Source organism: Salarias fasciatus, chromosome 12, assembly GCF_902148845.1.
Source record: "Salarias fasciatus chromosome 12, fSalaFa1.1, whole genome shotgun sequence".
Taxonomy (NCBI): Eukaryota; Metazoa; Chordata; class Actinopteri; order Blenniiformes; family Blenniidae; genus Salarias; species Salarias fasciatus.
This window is the reverse complement of record NC_043756.1, coordinates 9,802,488-9,826,423: the sequence shown is the minus strand read 5'-3', so window position 1 is coordinate 9,826,423 and position 23,936 is coordinate 9,802,488. Positions and strand designations below refer to the sequence as shown.

Here is a 23,936-nt window from a genome sequence, read left to right as displayed (position 1 = left end):
GAAATTCAGGCTAATAAACCTAATGCGCTCAATTAAATGAAAGATTATAGAGCTTACAGTACTGGCTTGTTACGCTTTGCAAATATTTACCAACACACTCTCAGAACCCCACAGACACACACACACACACACACACATATATATAAGCTCAGCAGGGAGTGGTGTACAGTGAAATGGTCTGTTGCAGAGGAATGTGTTTTGGCTCAGACACAACTTGTGTATCCTGTACCACAGGAGAGCAAGCGCCGCTAGCTCCAGCACACCTTTCACTGGAGTCTGCCGTTACTCGGGCTACTTAAACAAACTTGCCAGCTGAGCTAACACATACACCGGTACACACACACAGACTTCAGCTGCTGGCCCACTGCTTCATGAAGTGTCTTCGCCCGGGCTCGAGTCCTGAAATAATATATTTGTCACGTGGAGGATAGAAATGGGTGATGAAGTACTGACTAAATCGAAAATTACAGATGAATAGAAGTGAGAATGCCAAAATAAGAAGAAAAGTGAAAATGATTCTGAGCAAAATGTAAAGGTTAAGAAGACAAGGCAGATGATTCAACATGAACTGTACATGCACTGTTTTTCTGTCTAATATAAAATGAGATTAACCTTCACGCCGACAACACATACATCATTCAGCAGCTCAGTTAAAGGGCACAGGAGGAGAGTGGCTTTGCGTCCCAGCACAGGCAGGGATTAACTGCTGCCAGTTTGGCCTTTGGCCCTCCAGGACCTCCTTCGTTTGGAAAGCCTGAGATCTTTGGGATCGAGGGACTGCAGCTTAGAAATATCTGTTACTCAGACAGCTTCATTTTCCACGGCGAGATAGCGCAATGACCAAAGCACATCTTGAGCCAAATGATGAAATCTGTGTTTATGTGAGCTTATTTATTCAGCACACATACAAAAAAATGGTACAAGGAGGAACGAAGCAGGCGAGGGAACAAACTGAATCATCAAGGAACCATATTTCTGAGTAATTACATCAGTGCCGTTTCAGACAGAAGGGTCATTGATCTCAGCCGGGCGTTGCTTCTGTTTAGCTAACGGTCGTGGCAGCTTGACCAGTGGTCTGAGATCAGATGACAGAACGCTACACGAACCCCAGTCAGTAGATATTTACGGATGGCCTGCAGTGCTGAGAATCTGGAAAAGTATCGAGGGCATTGCCAGATCTAAGTTTAGGTTCAGAGAGCGTGTGAGAGGTCAAACACGAGCCCCGGGCGAGACGGCAAGAAACTCTGAACTGACCCCTACATGGGGTCATGGTCAACCCGGATCGGAGACGAGCTGGATCAACTTGTCTCATATAATTCATTTCAAAATCAATTTTTCATTTGAATACGTTTTACCATGTTCAACACACAAGAGGGGCATGCTTTTCATCTTAATGCCTCTACAAACACGATAACTGGAGCAGTGCCCCAAAAGGGAATTTGTTCAATCTTTCATGAGACCGTATCAGTGGTATGATCAGCAGCAGCCAGAAGACATACACACTCTGAGACATAGAAAAACAGCTGTACTCTCACAAACAATGACTCACTCATGAGCAAACAAAAGCTTAACACAAATCCTGCTTTTATCACTTGGGTTAAAACACATGATCTCACAAAAGCATTTACAATTGTCTGGATTTAACTCCATGATACGGGCTAAAATTAGATCCTGAACAAGGGTCCATCTCCTCAGCCTGGGGCCGCCGATATCAATGAGTGGAACTGAGCAGGGCCGGGGTTTTGGGATGGGGTTTGTCGGAGTGAAAAAGGAAGGAAAAAACTGTTTGTGTATGGATCTGTTGCGACAGGAAATGGTGAAAATGTTTATCTGTGGCATTGAGTTCAATGACATCATGCTGTCTGTCCCCCGGTGGGAAACAGTAATTGCACATGACCATTTCCTGTTTCCCATCAGCTGCTTCTTTTGAGACAAATCCTGCATCCTGTGGTGAAAAATGCTTCTTCCACTTTGCATGTAGCTAAAGAAGAGGCACTACTGACTCTCTTACGGGCACTACAAGAGAGGAACATGAACGAAAACACGGCATCCCAGCCAAGAATGCAGCCGTACCTATTCCAAAAGACTTGTTAAAACCTGAAGAGCAAACACGTTTCTTCCTACAGAGTCTGGAAATAATACAATGGCTGCTCTCTCTCATCTCCTGACACAGCAATTATACAGGCCCGAGGAATGCTGGAAGCTCAGCATATGCAAAATCTCCTGACTTTTTAATTTTCTTTGAAAATGACAGACACCTGCAGAAAAACAGACTGGAATGAGTTCTGTGAGTCGAGAGTGTGTGTATGTGAGCATGGCGTGGGATTAGTTTGCAAATATACTTTACGTTTCTCCAGAGAGAGTAAAAACATGAGAAGGATGAGGGGGTTTACAGAGCAATAAGTGCAAGTCCAATTGATCCAACGGGACATTTCTGAAAGACCCTGCAGCAGAAAAACATCCAAAGCGAACAGAAATTACAGTTAGCATGTGGGCCATGCAGCCCAGGCACATACAAAGAATCCCTGTCTCATAAACCCACCCAGGCAGGGGAGACGTTGGGGGAGGGAGAGCAAAAGCAAATGAATAAGCATGTGAGCAAACAAGAGGGTGTTTACCCCTAAAAATAATCGAGCAAGTGTATCGACCGAAAAAATCCCACTGGTTAATATTCTGTGGAAGACCTTCACCCTGGAACTCCCCGTGAAGGAGGAGTGGCAGAAGGAGAGTTTTCCCACATGGATAAAAAAAAAAAAAAAAAAAAAAAAAAAACTTGAAGTGAGAGAGTGAAATGCTCTAAAAGCACAACAGAAAAGTCAGGTTCTACAGTTACACAAAACTTAATTTTCGGATCACCGTCAAAGCAGTAACCAGCCGTCCACATCAAAGGAGGCTCTGTGATGGAGATTGATAATCTGATTAGTGTTTCCACTCAACTTGCTGGTGAAAACAACTCGTGATAGCTGGTTTGTGATGGAATCTTTTAGACAGTCGAAGATTTAAGGGGATAAAGTTAGATTCATGCAAGCGAAAGGTGACTTGTGTGACACTCATCTCCTTGGAGTGATAAAATACCAGGAACGTGGCAAGCTGTGGCATTTGGCACAGGGAGAGAAAAAATAAAACCCAAACACCTCACACACAATGCCAAACAGCTAACAGGTACAGCGAACGAGTGAGTAATATCACCTCTCATGCAGACCTCTGTGACACAGCTGAAGGCTTTTTGGACCAGATTACATTTGACACAGTGAGAGAAGCAGTCTGGTTTCTCTACTCCTCTGAACAGCTGCAGCGCAGACAGAAAATATCTTCTCAGATTGCAGAGCCAGAAAATGAAGTATATTAGAATCCCTTCTTTGAAATTCCTGTATCATTTCCAGTTGCTGAATATCTGCTATCCATCTTGGCTTTGGTTTATCAAAAAAAAGGCGTACAGATGTTACTGTTTCCCTCTGAAACGTGAAACACAGCAAAGCTTCTGATAAAGTGGCGAGATGCTTTGTCACATTACATGGATTGACTCCATTCTCCGGCATTCTCAGACTGCTATGCTCGCCAACACACACACATGCACATGCACACACACACACACACTTCCACTGGGAATTCTGAGGCCCATATGTGCAGCTGTGGACTACATGTGAACCCCACTGGAAGGGGAGACACTGAGGAGGGAGAGACGGATGGCATGCAGTGTTGTTTTCGGAGTGCTGTCAGTGAGAGCTTTGCCATCTGTACAGGAGAGACCACACCACACCAGTCTGCCTGACTGATCTGTCACATAGAAAGATTCTTCAGCCAGTCCCCCCTGTAAACTTTACTACATGCCAAACCACAGCTGCAGACTCTGACAGTTAACGGGGAGATACACTGTACTTGTGGGAAATCACGTCTTAAAATAGATTTAATACATCAGCGGGGCTGTTTGTGCTCAATCAAGTAGCGGACTAGTCACACATTAGATCACACACTTCAAGATTTTATGAAATTCATTACAACTGCACAAATAATCACTGTTGGTGGGTGCAGCAGATCAGAAACAAGAGGTGGTCAACTGGAAAGTAGAATTATCTCTTTTACCTGCAAGCTGAGGGCGATTTGACGGATGTACATCATATTCAGGTCCTCGAGTATCCACAGCTTTTCCTCCATGTTTGCGAATTTATCAGTTGGCATCCTCAGGGAAAATGATCTAGAATTCACTTCTTCTGGAAGTTCGTTGGAGATGTGAAGCAGCTATCCCGCAGGAAAAGAGAGAGAAAGTTCATGGTGACAGTGTCCTGTCCACTCACCACTGTTGATCAGTGCGTAAAAACACTGCGTAAAAGTTGCGCTTCTCGTCTAAAACAAGACTTGTAACTCCGTGGAAGCGGACTGAGGTGGATTGGATGACAGCGTGGACTGCACTGTAGTAACCCTGACCACAAAATCCCCCCGCAGCACGTTCACGGCGCGTATTCTTATTCTTCTCTACTTTTCTCCGGGCAACAAAGATCCTCTCAAACACCCACAGTCAACACCCAGCGGCAAGCAGTGAAAGAATGAAGCCTTTTAAAATGCAGTTCTTCTCTTTGTGTCCCCGTGTCCCGTCTCTGAAAGCCGTCTGTCCTCCCTGACAAGAGACCTCTCCACAAAAGGGCATCGCCTCTGCGGGAGTGATCGGCACAACTACTCCACTGTGCGTCCTGACACTGCCCAAGTCTGCGCGGAATTAACCCCTGCGACGCGCCTCTGCTGATGAGAGGAACTTTTTTTTCATAAAAAAAAAAAAAAGAAGAAGAAGAAAGAGCGTGGAAGGAGAGAAAGATTACAGCTCCAGTCCACACACGCCCTTTTGAACAAACAAATAGCAAATGCCGCAACAGCAGGAAGGCATGGCGGGGTGAGCAGCTTTGTTCTTTTTACAAGCTTGATAATAAATGGAGAAATTATACCCGAGTCAGCTGCCGCTGCTGGGAGGGGGTGTGAGCTGAGAATACACCCCGAAATATGTCAGGATTCACACTTAATTAAAGGAATGTGGTCAGAATAAACATTTGATTAAGAAAAGTTTAGCTTTTGGTTGCGTGCAGGTAATACATTAAAAAATACGCGCGCAAAAAAGAACTTCCCAATTAAAAAAAACCATATAATTAGCTTTATCCTTTTTCCAGTTTCTTTTTCCGAAAGAGGGAGAATCCTGACCCAAAGTTCACTCCGCGTGCCTCTCAGCCGTGAACCGGGCAGATGGTTCCACTTCTGTCTGGGAAACGTGGTTCACAGCAGCTCCAGACCTGCGTCCTCCTCACCCAGCTGTTGGTCTGTATCCTTCCTCGTGCTGTGGGTGAGACCACGAGCCCGACCCCTTCCACAGGAAACCCGGCGTCACGTCGCGCGCTACTCACACATCCATAATAACCAAAGTACGCGCATTCTTGTGCTGTAGGTCAGCAGTGATGAATCAGAGGGGTATGAAAAGGTCAGTGACTGATTCCAAGAGGTTCACTCCACAGAAGAAAGTTAAAGCGTGTTTTTAAATGACATTTTTCTTTGGGGCGACCCCCCCTTTTAATACACATGCCCATAAGGTGCTCCATCACCCTGAACAACGCGCCTCTAAACTTTATTTTACACGCGCAAACAGTGCGAACAAAGAGAGCGTAAAAGTCCTTTCAGCTCCGAGGAGCACAGCCAGGGGCGCCAGTAGCCAGTCAGGTCATTTATGGAAGAAAAGCCCTTCCATTCACCCGCCCTGAGAGTTTAAATCACCTGGATAATCTACTGCAGACACCAGCGTGTGCACTATGAGAGGAGATTTATTACTCCCGGGGTGGAGAGAGAAATACTTCTGCTGAATTGAACGGAAAGGCTGTTTTAAGAATGCTCCAAGAAATGTGTCTGAGTGTCGAGAGTTAGTTCTGTGAAGGGTTTAAAATTTTAGGGAATTCTGATTCTTGCTATGGAGTTAAATGTGGTGAGGAATAAGAACAGAAACAAAAAACACTGTAGGTAAACACAGAGTCAAAGCTTATGATGCCATGAAATACACTATTTAAGATGGAGTTTAGAATAAATTTAAATTTTAGAGTCACAACCATAGGTCACAACATGTCACAAAAATGTGCACGTGTGCACTAAATTCCAAAAACAAGATGTGCAATTGAGTAAGGTCCTCTGAAAGTTGACATGCTGATGAACTGTAAAATAATTATTTAAAGGGATACTTCAACATTTTGGCAAATTGGCCCATTTAGCACAATTCCTTAGTCATTTCGAACAGCATACTTACTTTTTTGTGAGGGCGAGCTGTTGTTTATTCAGAGGCAAGTCGGGGAAGGTTTTCGGGATGGACACAATGGAAGTGAATGGTATTTTTGGTTCCCCTCGTCAAACTCATCAAATACAAAATCCAACAACCCCAAAACACTTTGGTGGACACGTTATAATCCGCACATTCACTACGCTGTGGAACGCCAACAAATAATATTGTAGCATTACGACACTGAAGCAAATACTGGGAACTACTTTTTCTTTTGAAATCACTACACCCAGACGCCATATTTTGTAAGTAGTTCTGTCTTAGCAATCTTTGCAAAAACAACTCAATCTGGTAATTTTGCATTAATATTTCACAGCGTTGTGAATGTGCGGATTAAAACGTGTCCACCAAAGTGTTTTGGGGTTGTTGGATTTTGTATTTGATGAGTTTGACGAGGGGAACCAAAAATACCATCCACTTCCGTTGTGTCCGTCCCGAAAACCTTCCCTGACTCACCTCTGAATAAACAACAGCTCGCCCTCCCAAAAAAGTAAGTATGCTGTTCGAAATGACTAAGGAATTACGCTAAATGGGCCAATTTGCCAAAATGTTGAAGTATCCCTTTAAAACTAATCTTAATCACGTTGAGAACAATACAGAACAGGTGGGACTCCTTTGGTGAAGTGCAATAACACTAGTTCTCACAGATTAAAGTGGATTTTAACTTAAAGAAAGCACAAACAACACCACCTCATCACCAAAAGGATCTATCCCAATGTCAGTTGATTGGTTTAGTCTTTCTTAAGGCTCCCTGCTACACCAGCAGCAGAACAAACTGCAGGCAAATCCGCCTTCGGTAAAACACGAGCACTGACATCTCTTGACAAAAGCCCGGAGGCTGAGCAAAACAGACAGAAAACAGCTATTATCTCGATGACAGGGCACGCTGGCAGGCACCCAGCTCAGACGCTGAACACCGCTGCCTCCTGGCCTGAAGCCACCGGGATGAGGGCAAACTCAGGTATTCAGAGACAGTAGATTAGTGGGTATTGAAGAGGCCTCACACCTTCGGGCCTTACTGGGGGGATTTTTCAACGTTAAATGACAATTGCCTGCGGACGGGGCGGATTAGCAGCTCGTGACTAATGGTTCAGTCTGACTGTACCTGGGCCAGATGTGCTAATTGGCCGTGGTGAGGGAAATGTGAAACGGACGCATCAGTCACACCGATACCACGAGGTTCGACCCGAACAGGATCAAAATAGGCATTAGCCCCGGCACACACATGCACTCCCACGCATAAACACAGACCCTTGGATAAACAGGCCTGCAGAGGGCCCGGGCTGCTTGCAGACAATACCCGGTGACTCTGTGCTTTGTGAACGGATGTGTGGAGGAATATGGAGAACTTCCTGTCCTACACCTAATCAGCTGGAGGAAACTGACTGGAGTCAGACCTGCGGGCGCACGCGGCCATGCTGGAGAGGAGAACATGTACGGTGGTTTCAAAACAAATTCCCATCTTCATTAGTAAAATCCCTTGCCAGTTATCAATCATTGACTGTAGTGCAGAAAGGAAATAATGAGGAAAAAAATGACCCCGGTTTGTGACTTTTGGGAGTTTCTGAGATGATCATTCTTGTTTTTACATTTTCCACTCAAAACACGGTGACATCAGTCAATGTTTGTCCAAACTGAAATAATTTAATAACAGAAGTGGCTTGAAAAAAAAAAAAAAATCATCCATCACAATGTGGCTCATAATTTTCAAGAACTGATGGACTGTAGGGAAAATAGTAAAGTACATTCATGTTTGCCTTTCCATAACGATACAGACACTCTGTCATTATCGGGGCAGACTTTAGTTTATCCCATATTATCTTAGATTGTTACATTGCTGACATCTGTGTTTCACTGTATTTTTACAATTACTGTGGACTTCACTCTTTCCTAACTTTTACGATAACTTACCAAAGTTTATGTGGTATCATCCAGACCAGAGGTGGATGCTCTTGGCTCTGGAGCAGCCTCGGTCCTTCATGATTTCAACATCCACACCTGATTTTGACAACCAGATTTTTAATCAGGTTTTCAGCAGAGGTTCATGATGATATATTAGATTCCAGCAATTTAAAGGAGGAATCAGACTGAAAACATGTGGGACTGTGGCTCTTCAGTACCAGGAAACAATACAAAAACTGTTTTTAGACAAGCTGTCATCAGCATAAAACCTGACACATTTGTTGGAATGTTTTAACAATTTGATTCAGGAATGAAATGGATCAAGGTTTTGTTTTGGAAGAGGAAAAAACAAACAGTGAGACACAAACAGAAAGGTAAAAATTAAACTGCTTTGTCTTCCAGGAAACTTTATGTAAATTTGTGGCTAATTCAAATGTGTACTCCTATATTGTAGTCAACGGTTCTTTTATTTGTGGAAAAATTGTGCTGAAAACTAAGAAAAATATACATTCAAAAACAACTCATTCTACAAGATTGGCATACCCACACGTTTCTATTATCCAAGCAGAATCAAAACAAAGAAATACATATTCTTTCCTTTGCTTCATCTATTTTCTGCATGTGATTTATTTGGGGTTGTGCTCTGGAGATAGAAACTAAGATGCAAAGCAGGGTGCAGCCTGCAAAGGCTGTCAGTCCAACATAGGCTTTAAACTGAGAAACATACAGATTTATTCTTGAGGATCCTAAGATAGCCCAAGAAACCAATAAATACAGTAAAATCCTGCAGGTACAGGGAGATCTCACAGACGCCACAGAACAGCGCTGAACTGAACCACATGGTTGTTGCTGTGAGGCAAAAACGCGCAAATCACTGCAATAACACTCCGAGCAGTCAAGAAAATAAATGTGCTGATGATTATCACAGAATTGTAATTTTTAGCTTCAAATCATCTCTAATTAGCAGTCTTTTAGTGCCTGATTGCCACTCTTTATATGCAGAGCTGTGGAGTTTGTGTGAAAGGTTAAAAAGTGCCGTTTGTCTCGTGGCGCAATGAGGCAGCAGAAAACACACAGAGACGTCAGGCAGCCAGGCCCAAAACCACAACAGAGGAACCCCACTGCCGTCTGAGGCCGATCTGAAGACGGAGAGCCAGCATGACTGCCGTTCACTTAAAATACACACACACTCTCACACAAAAAAACAAACAAACATACACAACATGAATCTGTAGAAAATGAGCCGATCAAAGTGAATCTGTGTGATTATGACTTGCCAGTTGGTTCATAGCAAAGATGCTGAGATGTTGAATAGGACAGGATTGTTGCAGAGCTTTACTTCAATGTTAATATGAGAACAGCAGAAAAAGAGACCTGACCTACAACCAAACGACAAACTCATATTACAGTGATGTGTTTCTAATCTGTTACCTCCAGCATCCCAAATAAAATAGAAGTTTTTAAAAAATGACAAATTTATTTTGAAAATAAAAGATCAACTCAGCTATTTAGAAAATTTCCAGAGAGGAATGTCAGTGAGTCAAAAGTATGAGGAGTGGAAGAGTCGCACAGGAACCGCAGTGAGTTCAGGCTACAAAAAAGAAAGAAAAAAAACTCTGACTCAACAGATTTGAATATCACAAGACTTTAATTACACGGATATGTTACGGGAGGCGCCGGGTCACATCTGCTCTGCCTGATGACAGCAGCGTGTGATGAGCTGTGAAACCGTTCGTCTCGGCGAGAAATCCCCCCGGAGGTCAGTTCTCACTTATAGAGCATGAAAAACCTGCGCTGACAGCCGCAAAGTCATAACTCAGACACAGAGACGGAGTAATGACGCTATAAATCTCAGGGACAGTCTACCTTGTTATTAGCTATTTCAAGTTTGTGTGTGTAACACCTAATAACAAATTTGTCTGAGGGATCCGACTCCTACTATGAGATTAGGTGGAGGGGGTGTTGTGGCGGCGCACGCTCACCTTCGACCTACAGATTACCACATCTGGAGCAATGCTTGGAGACGAAAAGGTCAGACACGAGGCCGTGAATCACAAAGGTAATACTTTCCTCTCAGATCCTGCGGTGGCACCAAGGATGAATGCGTCTCAATGAGCGGCTTAGCTTTCAAAGTCTGCAGGAGCCGCCCTCCTTTTCGCAGGGGCCAGCAGCAGAACAGGGAGGGTTTTTAACGTTGGGTTTACCCCTCAGAGTGTGAAGGAAACACAGGCTCAAGTACACACACACACACACACACATACACACACACCTTTAGAGACAGATCAGCAGATTGGCTGCTTCCCAGAATCACTGCTGACTTTCAAGAATGCTACCTCAGTTGGTCACAGGAGACTGCAGCATCCCATCACTCTCAGAGGCCGGACGTCTCAATGAAAGGGGGAACTCACTCGTTAGGAAATTCATCTCCATTGATTTCTACCCTCAGGGGCACAGGATGAGCCGTTTCACAGCAGATGGGGGAAGATTTAAGAGGCAACGCGCACCGAGGCAATTCACTTGTATTTAAAAAATGTGAATATGGTGCTAAATTTACTATTAATGACTGTTAGGTGGATGTAGAGTGACTGTCAAATCTGTAAAAATGGGCGTGTGAGTGGAAAGAAACGTGTGAGTGTGTGGAGTAGAGCAATGGCGCCCTCTGCAGAGCAGCAGCTGCAACAGCAACAAGCAATTCAACCTGCTTCATCCCGATCAATCAGAGAGACACACACACACACATCACACCCATGGGGGGACTAAGAGTCACCAAATAACCTCACAAGCATACTTTTGTAATGAAGGAAGAAATGCATAGAAGGGCAAGAAATCAAACTGGGGTTCATTTATGAGGCAACAGGGCTCACCACTATTCCACCGTAGACCGACAGCAGCAGGGCCGATGTGGCTCAGCTGGTAAAGTGGATCTCTACCCAGTCCAAGGTGCTGGTTCAGTGCTCTGCCTCGCCCGGTGCATGCGTTGAAGCCTCCTTAAGTAAGACAACGAAGCACAATTTGCTCCCAGTGACGTTCAAACACTTTACAAAGCAGGTGTGTGAGTGAGAATGTGTGAAAGCGACAAATAAGGCAAAAAATAGAGTCCTGAGGTGGTGAAATGTGTTACAAAAGCCAAGTCTACACACCACTTTCATTTTACTGAAAGAAAAAAAAAACAGAACTAATCATATCTATACAAGGATGTGTGAAATTATAAGACTGGTGGATTCATACATCAAGATGGTCCAGTCTGTGTTTTTTCTTTACATCTTAAAAACAAAGACGACAATTATGAGTCTCACTGAAATAAGAGATGACATGACGTCTCATATATGCCTAATTTAACTTTAAGCTCTATAAAGTTAGATTGTAACGAGCCTCTGTTTGGTTTCATCTTTTAAAAAAGCATCACGAGATGAGTTTTACAGACACGAGAGAGAGAAGAAGAACAAGTCAGAGAACAAGACACCATGTTCCACATATAAACACTGAGACATTAAACTATCAAAGTCTGCACTCTTAATTAACATGAAGCCACTTCTGCCAGACATCCGACATGTTTTTTTTCCACAAGAGTTTACACCAAGAAGCTGTTTCTGCAGTAAACGTAACTCTCTGTAAAATTTGCAACACGACCCACAAATTTAAACATCTGCAAAAACAATATGAGAACCCAAACAACTGGAGGGAAAACACTCAGGAGGCTACAACTCAGCCTGACAGGCACAACATCTTCACAGGTTTAAGATTTCAGGAAGAAAGGATGGGGGGGTGGAAGTGTGAAGGGTTGTTCTTCTATTAGTTTGCTCATGTTCAGACTCAAGGGGTGACTTTAAATCAGCAAAATAAAACATGTCAATAATCTTCACATGCTGAGTTGAATTGTCAGTGAAAGTGTTGCCGAAATTGTTTTCATAAAACACAGTGAGCGCTGAATTTGCCTAACGAGACATCATGCAGATAAATAGAGGCTTCTTTATTGGCCTTGCTATGTTTGATTGTCTGGCTTCATGTCCAGGAATGTCCTGCTGAGGGTGATGTCTGCGCACACGCTTTACAAACACGCACAATCACTAATGTGAATCCCATCCTGCTCTATTTATTGTCACTGGAAGTCGGCCCACTTAATGTCCATGGAGAAGCAGCAATGTGTTAAATGTGTAAACACACACACACACACACAGACATCAGAAACATGCAAACTCACAGAGAGGCCAGCAAGCCCCAGAGACTGCAAACCACTGCACCAGTGTGTCACAACCTGTCAGGGTTCGATTCTGTTTTTCCAGATGTCTGAAATCCCCCCCCCCCCCCCCCCCAAACGATATTTGCAGTGTTCCCTGATCTTTTTTGCCCTTATTTTCTTGTACATTCCTTCATGTTTCCTCTTTCTTGTCCCGCTGTCGGGTTTCTGTGTACTTCACTTCCCCTCGTCTCTCTGCTTCTGTTCGGTCCGTCTGATCTCGTCTCGTCACACCTGTGTCTCATCTTCCCCTTTTCCCCCCGGTGTGTGTATGCGGTCTTATACGCCTCCCCTCATGTCACACCTGGGTCTGCGTCGCCTCTTCTTGCGTGTGCACACAGGTCGTCTTAATTGTCTGCACCCTGCCTGTTTTCTTCCACAGCTTCCTTGTTCCTGGTATGTTGTTCTGCCAGAGATGTCCAAAGTACACCGAACCAGCAAAAATGTAAAAAAAATTACAAAGAAACATAACTGCTATTTATTTACCAGGGGCGGCTATTTTCACAGCAGGCTCAGAAAAAGTTTGGAAATAAACTAGCACCTTTGTTTCTTGCAAACTATCATTAGCACATGTGGGGTGTGAACCTGTAAAATCCAAAAAAAACATGTAAGTTGGAGAGTGCAGAAATTGTGCATCGAGCTTTAACCAACATGAATCTGAAGATAAACAGTGTTGCAGAGAGGATTTCTGATCTTTCCGCAGCATTGAACTGCAAAAAATGAAGAAAAAAATCAAGTCATTAGTTGCAAGAAAGTGTAAAGAGAAAAAGAATAATTGCCACAAATAGAGGATATAGTTTTTTTAACATGAAATTGTATTTTGCACCCGGACCAATGTTAAAAATAGCAGGATCAGTCTTGTGAAAATATAATGAATTAATAAATATTCATGTATTCATTTCTTTTGACTTGTATATAGATGAATAAGTTTTCATTTTACTGGCCTGAACCACCCAGAATAAGTTGGGCTGTATATTTCATCTGAAATAATCACCTACGTACTTGGTTTGAGATTCACATTTGTGTGACTTCAGTTATTAGATTCATCTAATTCAAATGATTGTTTATGGTTTTGAACATTGGGTCCTGATCCCACACTCCTCAACACAAACTCATCATTTCTGCTAATTTTCAACTCAACCTTCAGTTCATTTTCAAACAAGGCTTTCTACAAATTCAGGGTAGGTATTAGTTAAAATGGGAATTTAATTAATTTTAATTGTTCTCATTTAAGGTCAGTAGTTCTATGATCGATTTTGAAAATAAACCAGTATTATCATTAGTTTTGGAACACGGCTATAAAAACATTGCATGATATAAAACTGCATGTTTCACCCATTTCTGTTCTCTTGTTTCTAAAGTCACGAATATTGAGACAATTTTGAATGTAAAAACGTAATTTGCTTCTTTCGTTTCATCATCAGTAAAAGGCTGATCACATCTCGACGTGCAGGTTCGAGCCTTAATTCGGTGCAGACAAATGACGCTAATGAATTCTTCTGGTAATAAGATCGCTGGTTAGAATTCTGGATATTTTTGTTTTTTCCATACTGATTCACTTGATCTTTCTCTGTTTTATTCTGGCGCGTTCACAGAGTTATCCACTGTGTCAATCATGCCAACAGCAAGAGTAATTATGCCTGCGAATCCTGCGTAGTGCATATCTAAACCCGATCCCCTTCTTTTGAGGTAGGTAAAAATGAAAAAAAAAAAATCCACCATCAGATGATAGAAAATAACTGCTGAGACAGCAGGAACAACACGGCGATACAACAAGATCTGACACGGCGCCGTCTGCTGCTGGGCCCAGTAAACACACACATTAAAACACGGGCATGCTGGCAGGGAGTACAACACTGTGTAGCACGCAGGGAAGGCAGACGTGCATAATAGACCCATCTGCTCTCATAAAGTCCAACACCTGCTCGGCATCAACAAAACGGAGAACATCATTGGTGTTCGTGCCCCACTGCCCTCCTCTCCTCGCAGCGCCACCCAGTCACCCCTCGATCAAACTGCGTCGCAGAACAGGCCCATTCATCTGAGATACAGTAATGAGTTCGAACCGGGTGCCGCAGTACATTATTTGGAAGCATTTATTTGTTGTAGCACAGTTCACCAGCAGCGTTCTTCCAGGTAAGTTAGCGTTCAGTCAACACTTTTTGTTTAATCTCAAGGATTTTGCATAGAATAAAGCCGATATTCTGCATCGGTGTTTGAACTGGCAATGTACGCCATGCTCACCCACCACCTGCACTTCGTCACATTCCTCACTATTGATTCCTTTCAGTCTGCATTCCTCTGGATGAAAGAGAGGCCCTGACTCTACCTATTGCACAATAAAGTCAGATGGTTATGTGATGTATTGGAGCAAGCGGCAAAAGACCTCTTTGTGCAGAGAGAAAAATGAAAGAGGACAACAGAACAGAGAGAACGACGGAAACATTCTAAAGCGGTGAGTTGATACAGATGTGGCCCATACTCTTCAGTCTGACTCAGTGTTTAGAGCTGAAGGTTAATGAGTTGTCCCTGACTAAATTTAGAGCATTAAATGTTGTAATGGGAGCCCAAAGTGACTCTTTAATTGATGATATTTGGTTTGGAGATTAAAAAGAAAGAAAAAAAAAAAAACTCCACAACTAATCTACTCTGGGTGCTGCTCACTTTGCCATACCAAGAGATAGAAAACCGTTGTACTTATATCCATCCACACTGAGTCGTGTTGGCAGTTTGAAATAAAACTAAATACAGTTATCTGCAGGCATCACTGGTGGAGATGCGTGATGGGACTGAACATAGGCTAATGCTTCGCTTCAGTCATGCATGAATGATCAATGAATGACAAACTGAAACATGCAAAAATATTACCTGTAGGACCATAACTGAAGAATATTGACTGTTTTTCATCTGCTCGGAAATGATATTTTCTCAATTTCACCAATGGAATCAAAATACTTCTTATGACAGTTAAAGTCAAAATGAACATCAGAGTCATAATGGATCTTCACAGTTCATCGACCACTACAGATTTTGTGCTAAGCCAGGCGTGTTCCTCCCGCACTTTGAAATCTATCCCTCATCTACATCATAAATCAACCTTTAATGTCCTTTAATGTCCAGCAGAGCACGTTTGTCAGAGAGCGACATTTTTTCCTTCAGGAGACTAAAGCCTCTCGTGTTACAAAATGCCCGGGTGATAAAAGGAGCTGACAACAAGCGACCTGGACTGTAACCGACACCAAATACCGGAATTTGGGTGTGTTTGCGTGTGTGGCTGGTTCACGTCAATGTTTAACAGAGTAGCATCCAGTGGGGTGTCGTACCTTCGCAGGGAGAAAATGCCTCTGGCGTGAGGCAGTCCGTTCCCGTTTAGTTCAATAGGTTAAGTTTAAGGTCTCGAGTGGAGGATAAAATAAATATTGAGAGATAGAGGAACATAAAACAAATAGTAATCTTCTGTGGCTGTCTCAAGGTGAAGACGAAGGAGCACTTCTTTGATGTAATCTGGTTCAGGGAAGTGGGTTAGCGCCGAACTACATGACAAAAAAGACCCATTTTCCTGCTACATCAAGGGACCTGGGCCTGAAAGAAGAGAAGTGGCCCACATATTACGGCTCTCCCAGGGAGGGAGAGTGTTGAAGATGACAGATTCGAGAGAGCAAAGTAGTGGAAGGACCGAAACACACAGGGGCAGACAGGAAGGCATAAAACTAATGTTTTATTGGTTGTACGCTCCTTTAATATCAAATAATTCGATTTAATCCCGAAAAATGAAATCATTTTGTCAGTAGCACTTCATTTAAGCTCTCTTCTGGTTTCTTTTATGCCTCCTTTAACAACGCCTCGGCGCCGTTCATCATGTCTGGGAGAGCTTAGTTTGCAACAGTGGCTGAATCCAAATCCATCCACTGTAACATTTCGCCAGTATTACAGTAAAACACAGAGGCGAGGAGGGACTTGCATGGCAACAGTTCTGGGTTACTCACATTCAAAAGCCTTATCCACTTCTCTAACCAATGTGGTAACTGAATGAGACAGGTTTGATGATGCATGGAGGAAGTTTCCCATCTGGGAGAGCGGGAAAGTAGCCAGTGATTATGCCTCCTCCATATATCTCTCCGTCTGTCTGTTAACCGAGTCACTGCCAGTGACAGGCGAGCGCAGGGCAGCGCACGCCGAGTGAACAAAGCCTGTCTGTGTCTGACAACACGCAATGGACCTTGCTCAAGGAGACACCGCTGCTTAGTCACTGTCTGAGGGTGCCCGTGTGCGAAGCGGCGGGCTGACAAGCTGCTGTTACAGTGAATGAGTAATGGCAAGTTCACAACATCCGCCTCTATTCATAACGCCGGATAGTACGGCGAGGGCGTGTTACGAATGCTCAAACACGCACGGGGACGCGGACAAGAGCGGACTGGTTACCGACAGTCACCGAGGCTCATTTCCTGCCTGTGTGTTAGTTACACTAATCACCTCCTGCATGACGTGCTTCAATATGCAACAGTATGAATCTGTGCTCGATTTCAGCTGGGTGGGCTTCGATTGCAACACGAGCGCGAGATCCTCAGCTGTTGCACTGGACCCTGACACCAGTTGGCACATATAGAGACACCAAACACATTCCTCACACAATGACGGTCTCCTCTGGATCTATTCACAGCCATGGAGATCCAAAAATAGACAATCAACATCAAAACACAGCAACAAACAATCCATAAAGAAAAGGATACATTAAAAACATGACACCAATTTGCTCAAAGATAATAAAATGTTCCATGTTCATTCTATTTCTTTAACCTTTTTTCTATGTTATGGACTTGTGAGCGCCGTGCTGTGTTTGGGTCTGAGGAGTGGATCAGTGCAGAGGGTCAGCATAGAAAGGCTTCCTGTAGCTTTGAGGCTCAGGTTGAGGCTGTGTGACTCAAATAGAAAATCGGAAAACAAAAATAAAAAAATTAAAAACTGAAGCCTTCAGGGCTTCAGAGGCCCAACAAGTGACAACATCTATGGAATAAGATGAGAGCAAAAATTCAAAAAGACTGAGACAACTTCACAGAGGTTCCCTTACAAATAATCACAGCATAACCTTGCTTGATTGGATGAAAAGATAAAGAACGTCAACATCAACAATCTTTATTAAATGCTCTATTTGTACAGAAAAAAAAAAAAGCTTCGTTCTCACTATCAGCAAACTTATTAGGCAAGCAGTCCAGCCATTGCCATGGGAACAATAGCAGGACATTGGTTAAATTTTACTCACGCATTGAAGAAACTGAGATTAAACAATTTTTCATTTGCGCTGGTACTCAGGAGGCGGTGTGGGAACAGCGCCCGCCGATGATGTACACACAAAGCCTGTGTAATAAGAAAAGTTAAACATTTGCTAGTTAAAACACCCCTCAGCATACCAAGAACCCCTCCAAGCAGAAAGCTCCAGTGGCCGGGCTTTGTTTGAAGAGAAGGTTCTTAGAAGGGGTAAACTTTTCCCTGGCATCTCCCCCTGTACCCCCGTGGTGCTGAAACAAGCCAGGAAGCCCTGAGGGTTCACACACACACATACAAACACACACACACACAACTCAGCATAGGCTGATCTTGGCAACTTTTACGCTGTAATTGCTTAAGAAATCAAAAAAAAGGAGAGAGAAGCCCCTTTTTCCTGGCATTTCATGCCCCTGAACACTTCCTGGTTTCGGCCTACCAGCTGGTGATGGCACTTTGTTTTCTGGGTACACAGAGTTTCCTTGAATGTTTCAGACTCAGGGGAACGTCTTCAGAGAACATTTCATAATAGAGAGTCCTTCCTTAAAGGGGCCATGCGCTGGGTCGTCTGTTTTTCCCTATCGGATGCATTGTTTTGACAACATCTACATGACTTTCCTCTCTTTCTGTATGCAGGATGCAGAGGTATGCTTCCATAAACAGGATTAGTTCATCACAGTTTTGGTGCCAGGCTACGTGAAACAGCAACCGAAGCCAAGCTGAGCGGCTCCTCACAGGGAGAGGACGGCCTCTCCGAGCGAGAAACCACACATCTGAGCATCTGCACAAAGCATATTGGTCGAACGCGGACAAAATAAAAAATAAGACGCATCTGTTTCCAGTGATAACAGAAAAATATGCGGCATGCAAAGGTCAGCACGAGGAAGAAACACTTCTCCAGCTGAACCGAGATCAGATAAAACAACACAGCATCATAACAACTAAATTTCAAGATATGGCCTGTGCTAATATAACCAATATTTTCCTTTGTGTGTGGGTAATGCTGAGCGAAGACAAAATAAAGTCACACAGCTCGCTGGTGGGATCGTGTGGATCTACAGGGTGGCGAGGAGCAAAGCATCAAAGCCAACAAACCACAAACCAAAACATTTCATTCAGCACTAATGGCAGACTCTCAGATTCTTGCCACTCCTGCTTGGCTTGGAGGGTGTGTGGGTGGATGGGTGTGTGATCACACACACACCTAACCACTTCCTGCGCACGCATAGCTGGTGGTAGCCACATTGGCGCGAACAAGAGTGGACCATCCTTGAGCTTAAACATAACAAGAAATCAGAGCACTGAAATGAAAGACGCTCCGTCTCCATCTCAGCGATAATAACCGCGCCGCCAGACGCCCGGGCGGCCTCGGCTGAAAACAGCAGAGCCGGCGAGGACGGAGACACGCTGGTGGCCGTGTGGATCTGAGAAGAGGGATGCAGAAAGCAGATGTGTGTTCTGCTCCCTCTGAGACGGAAAGGATCGAGAAGACGGCTGAGGCTCTGGGAAAAAAAAAAAAAAAACGGCTAAAGGAGATCTCTGGCTCAGCTTCTCACTCTCCATACCTATTCATGATATTCACAAAGGAACGATTCAACATGGGAGGACATGGGTGGAAACCGAGCAAGAGAAGCTTTCACCACTTTAGTTGACCAAGCAGTGAATTATTACTTGAAAAAATATTTATGGGAAACAAAAACTTGCTTGATGTAAAATGTGCAACAGTCACACTCAATTCCTTGCAATATCTTAAACAACTTAGTCTATTAAATGATAAGTGATTGTTTTGTTGAGGTACGCAGTTCCCAGTAATCCCAGAGCATGCTACTGCAGTCTCTGGACTAATATTAATAGTAATATGCTCGTAAAAAAAAAATCATGCTCTTGGCTTCATTCGCCCCCCAGGCTCCAGACACTATTAGCATACATGCTCATAGTGATGGGGAATGCATTTCTCATTATTTGATTTGGTTTATAGGAAACTACAGCAATACCCTAAACAACAACAGATATGTAAATGGTACTTTATTAACTACATAATCACTGTGACTTGGTTGAAAGGTACCAGACTAGATTTGATAACTGGGGTGGCCGAGATAAAATAAACCGAGTGTTATTATTCTGATAACATATCACCAGCCGACAGAGCATCCGGATGAGCCATCTTCACATGCACACATTTACATAAGAGGCTCAAGCGCTGGCACAAACACACAAAACGTGATATACCCTGGCACGGCGAAAACAGGGTGCTTTCACACCGCTTCATTGAAATGCCAGAGGCCGACTTCACAGCGGCATTGAGAGAGCCCGAACACAGGCCGAGCCAAAGGAAAGTCCCCGTCTCTGAAAGAGGATCATTAGCATTGGCAACAAAGGCAGAGACACAAATTAATCTTGTATGAGAACCAGCGGAGAGCAGATTACAGAGTTAAGGATGTGATGATTGTTGTTGTTGTGAAAAGAAGGGAAGTCTTTACCCTGATAAATAACTAATACGGAGACCAAGGAGGAGAAAGTAATGAGTGGAATATCAACGACGCGCGGTTTAAAGATGAATGTGACGGACCGGGATATCTCTCGTCGGTTATTTCTTATCGCGAATTCATTTCCTCTTATTTAATAACCTGAAATTCAACAGAGCAACCCACTGGAACAGAAATATGTAAACACTAGCTTTCACTAAATCCTACTGGCCCCAAAATAAATTCATAAGTAATTATGTAGGAAGGGTAATAAATTCCTGCACTGCAACCCAAAAGCTCTCCAGAGACAATCAGCTGGCACCATCGGAAAACGCAGCAGAAGACACATGAGAGCGTTCCCTCATGTCTGAAGTGCATCGCATATTTCAAAACATGAATGCACTGCTTCTTGGTGTGTGCAGGCGTGTGTGTGTGTGTGTGTGTGTGTGTGTGTGTATGTGTCACTCTGGCCGGGACGCCATATCAAAGCAGATCTGACTGCGGATCGATGTGATGGAGTGTTCCTGACCTCCGAAGGGTTAGTGGTGTTTTCCTGTGACATGAATTATAAACAACTAGCAGGCATAAGATGAACCAACCATGCTCACTCACACACACACACCGAAAAAGGGGGGAAACGGAGTGATTCACAGAGGGGAGGAGAGACAGAATCAATACCTTTTCTCTTTCCACCATTGCTATATTGCACCATTAACATTCCTTAAGTATCCTCTTACAATTGACTCTCCCCCTCTTTCTCCCACACACTCTCCTCCAACACTTACACAATCCCTCCTTCTTACTCCTGCCTGACTCGACCGAATCGCTTCCCCCAACTTCTACCAATGTGTGCGATCAGGCTTCCTTTCAATTTCAGGAGACACCCTCAAAACCGGCACACGTCTCCAACAATATAAAAAAAACAAAACAAAAAAAAACAAAGCAAATGCCGCCACTTGAAAATGAAAGTAATTTGCAAACTGATGAGGGCTCATGGGCAGGTTGGTGTGATTGAAAATGATGAGAACAGAGAGACAGGGGGGAGTGCTTTCCATCACAGCGGTGTTAAAGTGGACGGCGAGTAAAAATAATTAGAGGTTAGGATGGAAGTGACTTCTGAGCCCGTCCGCGCTGCCAACAAATGGCAGCTAATATGAAGCAGATGTTGACACGGGAGCTTTGCAGAGAGGAAACACGCATGAAGAGTAGCACTTTTAATCCGGCGATAAACAGCTGAGAGGCAAACAGCAGACTGCAGTCCTGACCTAGTTCTCAACTTTTGGTGGGTGCAGCCTTTTCAACGGCTCCCCGGTGGACGGCTGTCCACACGCCGCAGTGGTCAAAAGAGAACCGAGTGAGCCAACTGGCTGAAATCGATGGGCTTTACTGTGAAGGCTCAAAATTTGTAGTGCTGTGAAAGAAACTTTCGGAGATGCTTTGAGGACAGAATTTCAAGGCATAACAGATTGAGAGATGAGATGCTGAAGCCAAATAAAGGTGCAAACTAGGACACAAACTCCACGCCGACGCCGGGAAATGAGCGGAAACGGTATATCACTGTAAGATTTACTGTAGAATTCATGCTGACGGTTTTATAGCTTCACAAATGCATCATTTTGTGTGCATCACTGGCACATGTGCTTCGAGCTGCTGTCCTCCAGCAGGGGGAATCAGGGCACCAAGGTCACGACCCCAATCAATGCAAACACCTGACACTGCACTGCTTCTCTGCACAATCTATTCTGAACACATCTTATAATGTATATATTGTAGTAACTTTATGCCTTTTTAATAAGACCAAAGTGGAGAATTCTAACATCACTGTACTACTGTAGAAGGTTTGACAGTATGCTGCTGCAAATATTTATCTCATCATATCTTGTGGTGCAGTGGTTTGCACTCCGGCCTCACAACAATAATCTCCCCAAGTCTGGGCTGCGCTTGAGGGCCTTTTTTTGTATGGAGTTTGGAAGTTATCTCTGATTCACATGCATTAATTAAAGGTTAATCGTGAATTTTAATTTCCAGCAGGGGCGAAAATAACAGTGTGCTGGGATCTGTCTCACTGTGATCAAACCCGAGCTGGATCAAGTGATATAGAAGATGGATGGATTCAGTTTCCTGAAATGACTTTCTGAGGAACAATTAGCACTTTTTCTCCAAAGCTCATAACTGTGACCAAAGCGAAAATTCAAGTAAGGACATAATCGCAGGCCTTGATTCATAACTGTTCATGACTTCACAAAAGCAGCACTTTATGCAATCCATTCTGTAGTTTACATTCATGCGGAGGACACATAATTTGTTGATGCAAGAAACCTTGATCTGAATTATGCATTTGCAAAGTAATACAACACTTTCATAACTTCACCAAATTTGCAATCTCCAAGCCCTGCAGCGCCCCCCTCCCCTCAGGAAATGCGAGTATACCAACACACCTGTAAAACATCAGACAACACCCTGCATTTCCATTAAAGCAGTGTCATGGGAGACGGGACACGAGATAAAGCAAATTAAAAAAAAAGAAAAAAAAATCACCAATCCACAGAGGAGGACAGCAGACGCAGCCTGCAGCCTCGGAGGGAGCATTAGTACCATTATTATTCTTGTTTAGAAACGGGAAAGCGGCTGAGGAAACGCAGCAATTAAGCGCTTTAATTTGAGGAGGAGGAGGAGGAGGAGGAGGAAGGAGCGGCGCAGCCTGATGAAAACATCACGCAGAGCGAAGCGGGGCGCACATTAAAAAGTGTGCAAAATAAGTCAGTTCGTGAGGAGAGTTAGAGAGAGAGAGATCAGTCGAACATGTGAGCAGAGACGGCGGTGATAACTGGCGGACAATCAGAGCCTAACCTGTGATGTTTCCAGGAAAACGCTCTTTCTGAACTTCCCTCGCCGTATCTCCATTTCAAGGGCAGAGCCGCGGGCGACGGTGGCTCTGGCTGTTTGATTCCGGCAAAACATCGCTCCTACCTTTCTGGCAACTTTACAGACAGACCGGTCCCGTTGTAGACTCGATTAGATCAACTTTAAACTGGGCGCAAAGTGAGCAGCCGCTTCCAAAAGCAAACACCCACCAGCACAGGTCCAGGTGGAACAACCACTCGGAGGAAAAAAAGTCCTCAGAGACTTGGACGAAGCCTGTGTGAAAACACAGACGATCCCTCTTGATGTGGCAAGTGGGACTGAATGAAGTCCTCCTCTCGAAGACAAACGGGGGATTTAGGGATCTTCCTCCACAGCTGATTCCTCCTCCCCCCTCCCTCCCTGAGCGCAGCCAGCGGAGCGTCCGGCAGGGACGCGGTGACACCCCATGCGGTGCAGCCCAGACCGAACTTTGCCCCGTCCCGCATCCGGAGACCTCTACTGGCGATGAATGGCAGAGATTTGCTCTTTCTATAGCTGCAAGGCCTGTTTGTGTAAAGTCATTGAACGAAGAACAAAAAGGAAAAAAGTGCGCCTTTACGCACGGCACCAAAGGCTCCTCTGGGTTTTGTGTTAAACTTTTAACCAGATTTTTTTTCTAAATGAAAGAGATATACTTTGTAATCATCTCCTCCACACCCTTTTTGCTGTGATATTTAAGGAACTGAAAGTATTTTTGTATTCAAACCAATGCATCTGTAAACAAGGGAACAATTTCAGCGTTATGTCCTTTAATTTTTATATTCAAGCAAAAGCTATAGAGAGAGGACATACTGTATAATGTTGACACCCTGCACTTAAGTTCTCTAATAAGTTATATTTGAGTAAAATTAGATTTCAGAGCAAT

At 43.8% G+C, this 23,936-nt stretch overlaps 1 protein-coding gene across 3 annotated transcripts in view; it reads right to left on the bottom strand.

Moving 5' to 3' along the window:
* Nucleotides 1–23,212, bottom strand: part of rtkna (rhotekin a) — a 59,837-nt gene extending 36,625 nt beyond the window's left edge. The window contains exon 1 of one of the 3 annotated variants that reach the window (XM_030104390.1): nt 23,018–23,212. In XM_030104390.1, the coding sequence (XP_029960250.1) occupies nt 23,018–23,128 (111 nt within the window). In that variant the 5' untranslated portion in view covers nt 23,129–23,212. Of the gene's footprint in view, nt 1–4,083; nt 4,760–23,017 lie in introns of those variants that run through there. The other 2 variants (XM_030104387.1, XM_030104388.1) reach the window with 2 other exon arrangements.
* Between the last annotated feature and the right edge of the window lie 724 nt (nt 23,213–23,936).